Source organism: Heterocephalus glaber, unplaced genomic scaffold, assembly GCF_053883595.1.
Source record: "Heterocephalus glaber isolate CG9 unplaced genomic scaffold, H.glaber_assembly_v1.0 deba00001472, whole genome shotgun sequence".
NCBI lineage: Eukaryota > Metazoa > Chordata > Mammalia > Rodentia > Bathyergidae > Heterocephalus > Heterocephalus glaber.
This window is the reverse complement of record NW_028258315.1, coordinates 96,652,396-96,664,694: the sequence shown is the minus strand read 5'-3', so window position 1 is coordinate 96,664,694 and position 12,299 is coordinate 96,652,396. Positions and strand designations below refer to the sequence as shown.

At 45.1% G+C, this 12,299-nt stretch overlaps 1 protein-coding gene across 29 annotated transcripts in view; it reads left to right on the top strand.

The window, feature by feature from the left end:
- Cadps (calcium dependent secretion activator) overlaps window positions 1–12,299 on the top strand; it is a 457,138-nt gene that overhangs the window by 389,935 nt on the left and 54,904 nt on the right. For all 29 annotated transcript variants that reach the window (XM_087182504.1, XM_087182502.1, XM_087182498.1 and 26 more), the window contains 2 exons: window positions 550–624; window positions 1,521–1,604. In XM_087182504.1, the coding sequence (XP_087038630.1) occupies window positions 550–624; window positions 1,521–1,604 (159 nt within the window). The remainder of the gene's footprint in view (window positions 1–549; window positions 625–1,520; window positions 1,605–12,299) is intronic.

Genomic DNA, 12,299 nt, shown 5'->3' with positions numbered 1-12,299 from the left:
GAAAAAGACACTTGGCTTAGACACTGAGTTAACCCCTGGAAATAAAATTGAGGAGCTCTGAGGCATGAATCCCAAAGTACCTGAAGGTTTCCAAACAGTTTTTGCAAAGTCAGTGTCTTGGCCAAATCCCCTTTGGAGCTTTCCACCTATCTAAGCCACATCTCCCCAGCAGTTTTTCAACGATAATTTCTCATCTCCTTGGTTATATTATTGTGGAGACTTGCTTTGTAAAACCCAGATCAGCACACTACTAGGCTGTGAAGCCTTCCATGTGTGCTGCATGTCTACACACATCAAAGGTGTCTAGAGCCCTGGATACAGAACAGTGAACAATAAGGGTGATGATTCTTTTTATTTTTTCTTAAGTAGCCTCAGCTCTCTTTCCATCAAAGTTCTGGAGTCAGAATCTTGCAGATGCTTCTAGGACTATGGAAATAAACTGGGTCTGTAGGCCAGGCATTATTTATAAATTGTGTGGTCTACAACTTAGGGACAGATGCAGCTATTGCCTCCCAAACACGCTAATATTTGTCTTTCTGTGTTCTTTAGCATCAATACCACTCAAAAATAGACGAACTAATTGAAGAAACTGTTAAAGAAATGATAACACTCTTGGTTGCAAAGGTAACCTTCAGCTTCGGGTGAAATACTTCACTGTGACAGTGCTTGATTATGTTTACATTTCCATTAAAATATAACACGTTAAAAAGTTGCGCTGGATCCTTGCATCTTTCAGAAAACAAGATTGTACATCACCCAGCTGCAGCTCGGAATGATTTTCTGATGATTGGGGGCCATGTAATGATAAATTGATGAAATGACATATGTTAACTTAATAAGAACTTTTCCCCAAACGTTGCACTCGGTTACGCAGGAAATGTTTGTTTTGTTTTTCGGTGCTGACAAAGTTAGATTTTTAAATACAGAAAGTTAAATGGTAATAAGGAATTCTGCCATCATGAAAACCCCTTTTCCTCTAGTTTCACATGCAGTGAGAGTCATAATAAAACATAAAAGTCAGATAAAGCTATTTCAGTCACCCTCATGAATTATAGAATTTTAACTAAGTAATGCTGAATGGGAAGACATTTATATTTGCCAGTGCTAAACTTCTGTTTCCCCAAAATTACTGATAAAATACAAATAAAAATAGATTGGATTAAATGTAGTGCTAATATGTAACATAAAACTGCTTTGCGCAGTTTTGGATTTTGAAAAGTGCATTTAATATTATCGCATGCTATATGCAACTCAATAATATTTTGTCACTTTGCACTTCTGTAACCCTCTATATTTGCAATCACATAATAATGAAGAGAAAGCCGGATAAGTCAAATATTTCTTGTAAAGGCAGTCTCTTCTTTTCTCCAAAGGTAGGCATCAAATATAGTAGAAAGCAGAAATGAGCAGAGGGCTCAGTTCTAAAGGCTCCATCTCTGTGTGGTTGGGAAATATTTCTCTTTATTGTGAACAGTGATAGTTTGAAATAATAATTTTTTTTCTTCATTGCCATTCACTAGTTCATTACTATCTTGGAAGGAGTACTGGCAAAATTATCCAGATACGACGAAGGGACTTTGTTTTCTTCTTTTCTGTCATTTACCGTAAGTAAAGAGATTCTTTCTTTCCTGGTTTTTGTGATGCTTTTGGTTTTGGCTTTTGGCATTGGTTTTCAGGAGGGGTGCTGTTGTATCATACTGTTTTGTTATGTATGTTGTATCACATTGTGTGTATGTGAATTGTGGTCAATTATTAGTATGTAATATTACACTAAGAAAGTAAGCAGAACATTTCACAACAGCAGGTGGTCCAGCATCATTTCTCTTTCATCTGTGAATGTACAATGTGCATATGTATTTGTACACACATACCGCCTCCTATATGCATGCATCCATAGAATTGCCTGGCTACCTTAGCTCTTTCTGGTACAACTCTTAACAGGACCCATTATTTCCACACCTTTAATGAGGAAAATTAATATTAGAGGTTGCACATGGAGGCCTGCAGGTCTGAAGGGGCTGCAGTTAGGTTTTGTGGGTCCTTTCTGTGCCAGGTACATTTTTCTTAACTGTATGAGTTGCTTGCATGTAAAAACTCCTGAAGAAGTCTGCGTCTCAGGGGGACCTCTCCATGTCCCAGCCACAGCCCGCTGGTACAAGCCTCAGGTCCACAGACAAGCTTTGGTCTGCAGCCTGCTGCAGCCCCTCCTGGCAGGCAGACTCACACAGACCTGCTGAGCCTGGGCACCATCTGTGTTCACAGCCTCTGGCACAGATGACCAGCCCTATAAATGCTGAGTTCCCAGAGATGAGTAAATTGGCTGAGCTTTATTAATGCCGAGGGCCATGAGTCTGTGCCAGAGATGGGCAGAAGTGAGGTTGGAGGTGGAGAGAAGCCACCACACTTCCTGTGGGTGCACAGTGCACGGAGATCTCACTGTAAGAGGATTGTGTTGGGGACCCAGTTCTCCAGCTCTTCCAGGCCTCCCTCAGGGCTGCCACCACTGCTTCTGTCCTCCTGTTTCTGACCACAGGGCTCTTGCTGCACCAAGCTCTTTTCTTTGGAAATGGTCAGGGAGAGCAGTGAGTGTGGGCCCCACTATCTGTGGGTCTGTGCGATTACCTTCCTGACTGTAAGAGGAGTCTCCAATGGGTGCTGAATGCCAAGACAAGGCCCAGCACAGGGTAGTTGGTAGCACATCATCATCTTTGGAAGCTAATAGGACTGAGTGCCAGTCCTGCTACCAATATTAACCAGCTGTGTGATCTTGAGCAGGTGTCCCACCCTCTCTGAACTTCAGTTTTTTCATCCTCAAGAAAGTGAGGTGTGGATAAGATCCTCCATAATGAGGTCTTGTGAGATGGTAATGTAGGTGACAGAGCTTGACATAGCCCCAGCTTATGGTACACCTCAATAAATGGAAGCTATTATCTGTAGCAGGTAACTTACAGGATTATTATAAGATACAAACATACAGGCACACTTCTCTCCAAATCAATACTACTTTGGTCTTTTCCCCAGCCATGCAATCATATGCCTGGGAATTCAGGGGAAGCCTGTTTAAGGCATTTAAAACAGTTTCTAGTCCACGTATCTACATGCCAAGCTTGTCCTGACATGGATCCCTGATCTTCCTGGGCCTCAGGATTGAACCCAGTCTCAGAATGGGTATGCGGTAGCCTCACACTTCCCAGAGGTTTTTGGTGAAGGTAGGTTAGGAGGGGGACAGTGACAACAGGAATTCCATCTGATTTCACTCTCCAGGACCACTCATCACATGTTACAACTGAAAGGAAACATGTCCAACCCACTCCTCTAACAATGAAACCAAGACCCAGAGAGGGGTCTGAGGTCACACAGCAGAGGGGGAACAGGAATCTAAGCCTCTTGCCAGCTCTCCACCACCACTGAATGACTTCTTGGGGGAGTGGCATTCGGCTGGCAGTTTCCTGGCACTAGAAGGCAGATGGGCAAGTGAGTGAGGAGGATTCAGAGAGAAGGATTCAGGGCGCATGAGTGGGAGATATTAGACAGTGTTTCATTCCTTAGTGAAATAACAGAAATGGTGACAAGGGACAGAAGTAAATGCAACATCTCTGGAGAACATCCTTCTGACATTCACAGTGGACATCCCTTTCTCTGAATCTTCATTTTAAGTAACTGTTTATTCAGTTGGTCTTGAACCTGTGAAACACTGAAAAGCCCCAGCTCAGGCCCTATCCTAAGGAGTGCCTTATCCAGGAGACTAGCAAGGTACGTGACAGGCACATTAAGCACAGGAGAGCTGAGAACACCTCCGGAGAGCATTGGGAGCAAAGGCCCCAAGTGTCCTCTGCAGAAGTTTTCCAGCTCAGATTCCCATGCTGTCTCCCCCACCCGCCCCCCGAGACACTGCAGCCCCACTGCTTGCCTAGCAGAGAAGGCACAGAAATGCAGGGTGCCTCCATGCCTGCTGGGCCTGTGACTTCCCTTCTTAGTGACAGTCCTCCCACGTACTTGGCCACCGAGGCCCACAGCACCCACTTCTCATTTTTAGCCTCTGCCTTGTCCCCTGCCAGTGTTCCTGTCCCAGAGAAGCTGAGCTGTGCCTGGGGGTGGCACGAGCATCCCGGAGCAGAACGGAGCTCCTGCCCACACTGCAGAGGGTGCCTGCAGCCCAGGGCTGTTGACTTCCCAGGAGTGCTGTGGAAGTGCAAAAGGCTGGGCACAGGTAGCAGGTGTCATGGAACAAGTCTGAAACCAGTGTGGGTGCCAGCTGAGAGTCTGGACACAGAGACAGTGTGATAGCCTGGCAGGGTCTCCATCAGCCCGCTCCCATGTCTGACTCCATTCTTCCAGTAGTACTGTGCACTCACCACGTCCCCACCTCAGTGGGCTGCCAAGGATGAGCCATGTGCTCTGCCCCCCAGAAAGCTGATGGGTATCGACAAATATGCCACCCTTTCCCCCTCTTTCTCCTGCTGAGCGCCTCCTTTCCTGGGTGGGCTTGATTTCATGGTCCAAGCCAGACATTTTGGAAAACGTCTGCAGTGGCACGGAGCAGGCAGGAATATTTATTTCTCGTCTCCATCTGCACTGCTTCCTCTCTTGGAGAGGAGCTGGGGAGGAGGGAGGAGGAGATGTGGCATCCTCGTGCCAGCCCGAGAGGCGCCCAAGCACACCCTCCCTCCTCCCTCAGCAGCCTCAACAGCAGAGCAGCCGGGGATTGATGAAGGCAGGCGCCTCAAGAACTTTTGAAAGATCAGCCCAGTTGGAAGACGTAATTAGCAACTATCAGCCCATTTCTCTTGCCTACAAGATGTGCTTTTGTGTGGGATGCCTGTTTGGAAAGGTCCCCTCTGTGGGCAGCCTTGCACTGTTCTTTTAGGAGGCCAAAGCAGGTGGCTGGGTCCCTGTCCCAGAAAATTCAGGTATTTTCCTTAGTCCTGGCCAGGTGCTAATAAGTATGCTGGTTCCAGAATTCATTTCTTCGCCCACTCACTCATTCACCCATCCTGTATTTACTGAGCACCTGGGCATCAGGTACTATGCTAGGTGCAAGGGACACAGCAATGAGCACAAAAGCCATCCTCTGTCCTGGAGCTTTTCTACTTGGTTAAGAAGACAGGTGATGCAAAAGGAAAGAAAGTGATCAGTGGAGAGAGTATTGCCCAGGACATAGCCGGAGAGCAAGGAAAGTGGCATCACTGCAGATGGGATGGTCACACAACATCACTGCAAAGAGGAGCTGTAGGCTGAGTCTATAGGAGCCATGGGAACAAGGAAGGAAAGACTTCTGGAGATGAGAGCAGCCACAGTAGCTATGGCAGGAAGGGAAAGCATTTTGCAGGTGCTGTGGACAGGGCTTAGCAATTGCGTGCTCGGGGTATAGACGTACCTGAAGAAAGAAGAGGCAAAGGGCTGGCCAGAGAATGGAAGGTTGGAGCTTGAGAGTAAGATACAGCAAGATGGGCAGCCCTGAAGAGAGGGGCTAGGGTGGGAACCTAGCTCTGACCCTGAATGTGGACATCAGTGACCTCTAGGTCATAAGGAACAAGGCTTGGCTTTCCATTTCCTTTACCATCATGTGACGACAGTTATGAGATGACTTAAGAAATCTAACGTGACTACAAGAGTACAGCTCCCATTCCTTAAGCCCTTGCTAAGTGCCTGGCACAGAGCTAAGTCCTTTCCATGTGTCTTTTCTGTGGGATCCTCAGAAAAATTCTGTTCAAGTCTCTTCAGCACAGGGTGGGACTGAGGCCCCAGGCCACCTGAGTATTCCCTCCATGAAACTCCACCTATAACAGCAGCCCACCTCTTACCCTAAAGCAACATTGAATCTTCTGAAGCCTCTAAAATTCAGCCAAGACTTTCCCATCAGGCATAGCCATTCCAGGTGGTCACAACCTATAAAGCGAAAGCCACTCAGGACAGGGAAAGAGAGCCAAGCCACTTTAGGACTCTCAGGAGCCCCAAGCCTACTGCAGGTTCAGTCTTCTGGCTCTCAAATTACCCTCATTCACTTTATTCTTCTCTTGCCAGTATGATAACTGTTTTGCCACTTAGAAATAAAACAAAGTAAGCCTGCCTCTTCTCCCAGAATTGGTGACAAAGGTTGGTGTTGGTGTCAATCAGTAGCATTCACAGCTTTCATACAGATCTCTTGATGCGATGATTATTGTGGTCAATGTTAGAACTGGATCAAAGGAATTTAACTCTGTCCATAAGATGTTTTGGTGAAGAAGCTGTTCTAATCGTAGAATAGAGTGAGGGCTTGTGAGAGTTTGCTAGTGTTTTCTCAGATGGTGTTTCATTCTTACTTTGGCTGTAGGGAATGCCTAGGATAGGATCAATGGCTGTTGATGAAGGACAAATGGGTGTAGGTCCACTCACTGGGGAGTAACAGCATCAAATTAACCGTGCTGAGTTCTGGGATTGCTTGGTTGGCTGCCACATGTAAGAATGAAAGTGCCTCGTGGGACACAACACTAAGCACAGTGCTCAGGGCTGACTGCATAACACTGTGTTAAGTTATTTAGATGTGTGTGCTCTCTTCATCTCTCCAATCAGTCTATGTAACATGCTCAGTTACCATCCCTGTTGAATAAGGGATATTGAGTAATTCATCCAGAGCCCCACAGTTACTAAGACTTCATCCTAGATTTACTCCTTTATCATGGCCAGAATATGATTCCCCATCAATGCACTGAAACATGTAAATAAAGTCAGCTATTGGCTCTCCCGGGGACCATCCACTAACTGATATCATTCCTAAGAAGAAAAGTTATTTATGTTTCGTATCTCATCAGCAAAATTATTTTATAAATAATTTACCCACCAGCCAGCCAATTTTGCAATAAGACCAAAATAATGAACTCTCAAAACTCCCTGCTTCCTTTGGTCCTTGCACATAATCTTCAGTTTTATGTTAGTTCTTCATTTGACACATTTATTGAGTGCCTGTTACCTGCTAGAAGCTGGAGGCTTAGCAATGAAGAAGAAACAGTGCCTCTCATACATTTGCATGTGGGAGATATATTCCCAACAAATTGCCGACAGGATGATTATTCAGAGAGAAGTAGCCAGTGTAATGGAACTGTAGACCAAAGGGTTTCAGCCTCATCTGGGAGGCCATTGGAAGAAATGACATTTCAGATGAGACACAAAGGATAAGGAGAATTGTGCCTGGCAGAGAAAAGCCCAAAGAGCGTTTCTTCTCCTGGCCTGCAGGAGAAAGTGGAGCCCTGGAGTGTTCTGGGAACTGAAATTTTCTTGTGACTCCAGGAAAGAACAAAGCAAAAGGAGTGAAATGACAGGGATGGAGTAAAAGAGCTATCAGAACCCTGATCATGCAGATACTTGCCCATGGAATTTAAGGGTCTCAAGTAGTAATGGTACCAAAATTGACTCAGCTGGTGAAGTTAAGAAAGTCACAGAGACTAGCTCGCTGTTACAAGCCACTGCCAAGCTGCTGGACTTCTAGTCCTGAAACTGTGAGCCACCATGAAAAGGTGGCTTCAAGAGCCATCATTTATTTCTTTTAATGTATTTTGTTCACAATGAATCAAAAAAGACTGTGCCATAGGAAGTTACAGAGCTCAAAACACTAATCTGCCCTGTCTTCTACTAACCTCTTTCAGCAGCCCCTCTCCAGTATTTTAGAGTTTGACATTCACTTTGGGGTCTGTGACATAGTTTTATTGCCTAGTAGGACATCCTCATTTGCAGTTACTCCCTTGAAAATACAGTTGACAATTAATATACTTGCTGGCTGGAGCAACCTTGCAGATGCTTTACAGAAGAAAAAAAGATAGGCATCCAAAGTTAATCATTTCCCTAATGTTCTTTTGTAGACAATGGAATAAAGTCTTTCAAAGCAAAGGTAAGATAGAGTACTTTGTTCAGACTGTGAGGTGCTGAGCAACGAGGCCAAGAAATGCCAGCTATGAAAGAAATACCTGATGAATATGTGCACAGCTTCAAACAGGGAATAATGTCATGAAATTGAGTCACAGATTCTGCTCTGACATCTGAACCACATGCAATGGGAAGCTTATCACCAAAAGTTAGAGCTATCATAAGGAAGCATAGACCACCAGAAACATGGCAGGTTGTTGACCCTTTCTGAGCCTCACCTTCTTCATCTGTGGAGTGGGAATGCACGTGGTGAGATCAGAGGGCACTGGGATAACCGGACATGCAGCACACAGCAGGCCTTTATGGCACCTGGCATGTGGCAGCAATGCTAAACCTGACCATTGGCCAACTGAGAACAGTAAGACATTGAAGTGACACCAGTGCTTTTAATCAAGCATTTTCTCACCTGATCAGCCCCAACATACCAGTCATTCCTCCCATCAACAACCCAGGCTGCTCTTCATAGCAACATCAACTTACCTTTCAACACACAGTACTCTTACATTCAGAATTTGGATTCATCAAAGATATTTGCCATTATCCTTAGTGTATTTTTAGGAGTTTGTGTCTGATTTTGATTCTTCAAGAATTTTTCATTCATATTTAGTATCTAGAATACCTCTTTAGTAATCAAATATTGGCTGGGGCTGAGGATGTGGCTCAGTGGTAGAATATGTATCTGAATGTCCCATTCTCCAAGCATATTTTCTTCTGAATCAGATTTATGCCTGGATGTTTCTTACTTGTCCAATTCTGCCTCTTTCTAAAATATAATCTTAGGCAGATTATAATATAATAAGACATATATGGTGTGTTGTCATTAGAATTAAATGAGAAACTGGTATATACATGGAATGGGATCAGTGTTCAGTGTTGTTATATGTTTTCCTTGTGGTTATATCACTACATACTGAATATTAGAATCAGTTTCTCCATCAGCCACCATGTTTTGATAATGGCCCTATCTAAACCACTGAACCAGGAATTATAGTGATAGAAAGATTTTTTAAACTATCTCTAATGTCTGGAAGTTTCTCTTTAGAGCACATAAGAGCAGAAGGAACTTTCAAGGCATTCACATCTAGTCTTTCAGATGATGTGCTGGAGTGTGCATCCTCTACCTGCAGCTGAGAGCCAGTCCTCCACTGCCCTGGCTGCCTCCACATTTATGAGGTCGCAGCTGATGTTGAACTTGACTGTGAAGGGAGTACCTGTGTCTTGGGAATTAGCAAACACTACCAAACAGAAGCTTTTTTGGAAGCCTTTTCATCTTCATACTACTGAACACTTCCAAGCCCATGATGTGTATGTGCCACATCACACCTGAGGGGACCGCAGGGGTGGGGGCCACCAAAGCCACCACCAGAGGACACAGTTGAGTTGTGAGAGGGTTAGCCCACTTGAGTTTTCTTTCCATTTTCATCCTTATTCCAAAGAGAAAGTGCCCATTAATATTTGACTGTCATACTTCCCTAAAAATCTCTAATTTCCAAGTAGAACAGAGAGAGGCCTCAGCTCAGCACTGTCAGTACGCAACCACATCTGCCTACAGATCAATAGCTTTCTATTGTCTTTATGTGAGCCCTCACTTTCTGTGAGGTAAAAGTGAAGAGTGGTGGTGATATCCAGAAGTAATGTAAGGGTTTTCTTAATTAAGTATTTAAAAAGTGACCCAGAGAGCAATATTAAGAAAATGTGGTACAAATGGCACCTGGGCCATTGCCACAACCAGGAAGGTGGTGCTGATGCCAGAAGTGTAGGAAGCAGGGTGACTTTCTAGCCACCCCCTTCTGCAGCTGTGGTATCGGAGGCCAGAGAAGGCGAGCGACTTGTATAGCCAGTTTAGTCATTGAATGCTGGCCTCTTGTTTCATTTATTTGTTTGTTTTCCTCACTCTTTACCTGAGTGGAGGAAAACAACATCAACCTCTCCACTGCATACAAGACTTGGGCCGACTATGATAGATACGTCGTCATTGGCAGCAGTGACTTAATGGTTTACACCTTCAAGTTCAGGCTGAGGCAGCCTAGGGGAGAGGGCGGGGGCATCAGGGTGAGGCCTTCATGCACAACACTATTGTTAAGTGTGACAGTACAGGCTGCAGCTGCTCAGCCCCGAGGCCATGCAGGAGCTGGAGACCTTCGGGAGACAAGGCCCTTTCAGCCTCTCAGCCCAAATTCTGCTGCACTTCTTAGTGCTGAGAGCTGTTCCGCAAGCAGAGCAAGACCCAAAAACGCCAGATGCAGTGCAGGCAAAGTCCCCACTTCTAATCAACACAGCTGTGAGGTAGGATTCAAACATTCGGCATGTATTTACATTTTTAAAATATATTACAATAAAAGACACTGTCTTAAAAGTTGGTCACATCCTGGCAGTCAGGAAGCAGAGAGAAGGAAGGAACCTGGAGGGAGACAAGTGTACCCCTCCAGGTCTCACCCTGTGACCGCACCTCACATCGAATCAGCCGTTGGCCCCGTAATCCAGTCACCTTCCACAAGCCCCGCCATGGGGCCATGAGCCTCTGGGGAGACATCCCAGACACAAAGCGCAGCGCAGTGCAGTTGCTGCGAATGCAGACACGTTACCGTTAACCCCCACGGTATACTCGCCCTTAGCCCTGCGGTCTTGCCACTTTGTGACGCAGTTCCGGAAGTCCTCTTTCATGGGTTTCTTCTTCCACACTGTCCTAGCTGCCTCAGTGTAATTAATCAATTCAAAACATTTACCTTCTGTGGTCATTTTTACTTTGTGGAGGAGCCAGAAGTCGCACGGTGCCAGATCCAGTGAATAAGGTGGATGAAGATGCAGTGTCGTGTTTTTACGAGCCTGCCTTTCTACTGGATCGAAGTCCGCAACAAAAGTCACATGTATTTTGTATGCCACCTCATAAAGACAGGAAAGAGGGCTTCCAGAGCTGCTTCATAAAGTGGCAAGAGCAATGAGATAAGTGTGTTCAAAGCAAGGGGGGTGTTCTGTGGGCAATGGATGGAAATGTGGCTTGTACTGTAATTTTTTTAATGTAAATATTCACCATATCTTTGATCACCTCTTTAGGCCTCATGCCTGCCTGGACATTTTACAAAATTAAAACTTTCTGATCTCCATTTCCAAGTTTCTCCTAAAAGAGGTTGTGTCATGTGTATGTGCTGCTGAAGCAAGCACAAGGTTGTGTCGTGTAAACAGACAAAAGGAAGTGCAGCACAGCACTGGTCTAGGAGGCCAAAGCGTGGAATCCAGGGCAGCCATGCTGCAGGTCTGTCCAGCCACCACTTAACTCTCCCGGGCCTGGGTTCGCTCTGCTATAGTGATAACCATCATCACTCCATCATTGTGAGGACTAATGGCTTAGACATTGCTTAGGCTTATGCTCCAACTGTTGTCAAGTCTTAGCAGCATTCAGAGAGTGCTCTGAAGGAGCCCTGGAGCCTTGTAAAAATCCTGCCTGGGAATGAAGGATTGGAATAGAAATGAGGGAAACTGGAGGGAAAAACAGGTGTCCAATGGGGCATCTCTTCCAAAACCCCCGGGGAGAAAAAGATGAGAACATAGCCTTCCTGGATCTAGTCTCAGAGCACAGTACCCTGGGCAACAGGAGACGAGGACAATTCTTTTCCTTAACGAGGCTGCAGCTCCTAATCGGTGCATGGAACAGAATGCTTTTGCTTAATAGAGATCATTTCCCTGCCTCTCGCCCAACTCCCCAGCAGTGCCAGCCATCCTTTGTTTAATGAAAGGTAGGGGCTTTGAGTGGTGTGGTGGGATGGGCTGTAGGAGGCATTATTGCCCTCATTATTATGATAATAGTTTAATCACAATCAATATTTATGAACATGCACGGAAACCGTGCAGTCACCCCACAGCCTGATGACTCGTCTCAAGATGGATGCCACTCTTCTGCCTTCCCCTGAGCCCCTCTGGAGCTTGCCAGTGAGTCTCGGGTTGGCTCAGAATATCTGTGATGGTTGCACAGTTATTCGTGAAGTCTTCTTGGAGATAAGTAATATTAAAATACTGTTTGCCTTTCAAAGTATTTCCAGTCACCGTCTGATTTTTACCTTGATACATTGATATCTTATGGAAAAAACTAACAGTGGGCATAATGATTATCATCACTTACACTTGAGGAAACTGAAGCTCAGTGCAATACAGTAGAGGATCCTCTGAAGTCAGGCCCTGTAAGTTCCACTCCCAGCTCTGCCAGTTCTTAGCTGTGTGGCCCTGGAGAAGGCAACTTAACCTCCCTCCCTCCTGGAGCCTGGTGTTTTCATTTGCAAAATGAGAAAACAAGTTCTTATAAGAATTGAAAAAGATAACATAAATTAAGCATTTAGTCATTGGTAAATACACTCATTTTTATATAAAACTATGTATATCTGGCATTAAATAGTTCAATATTGCCA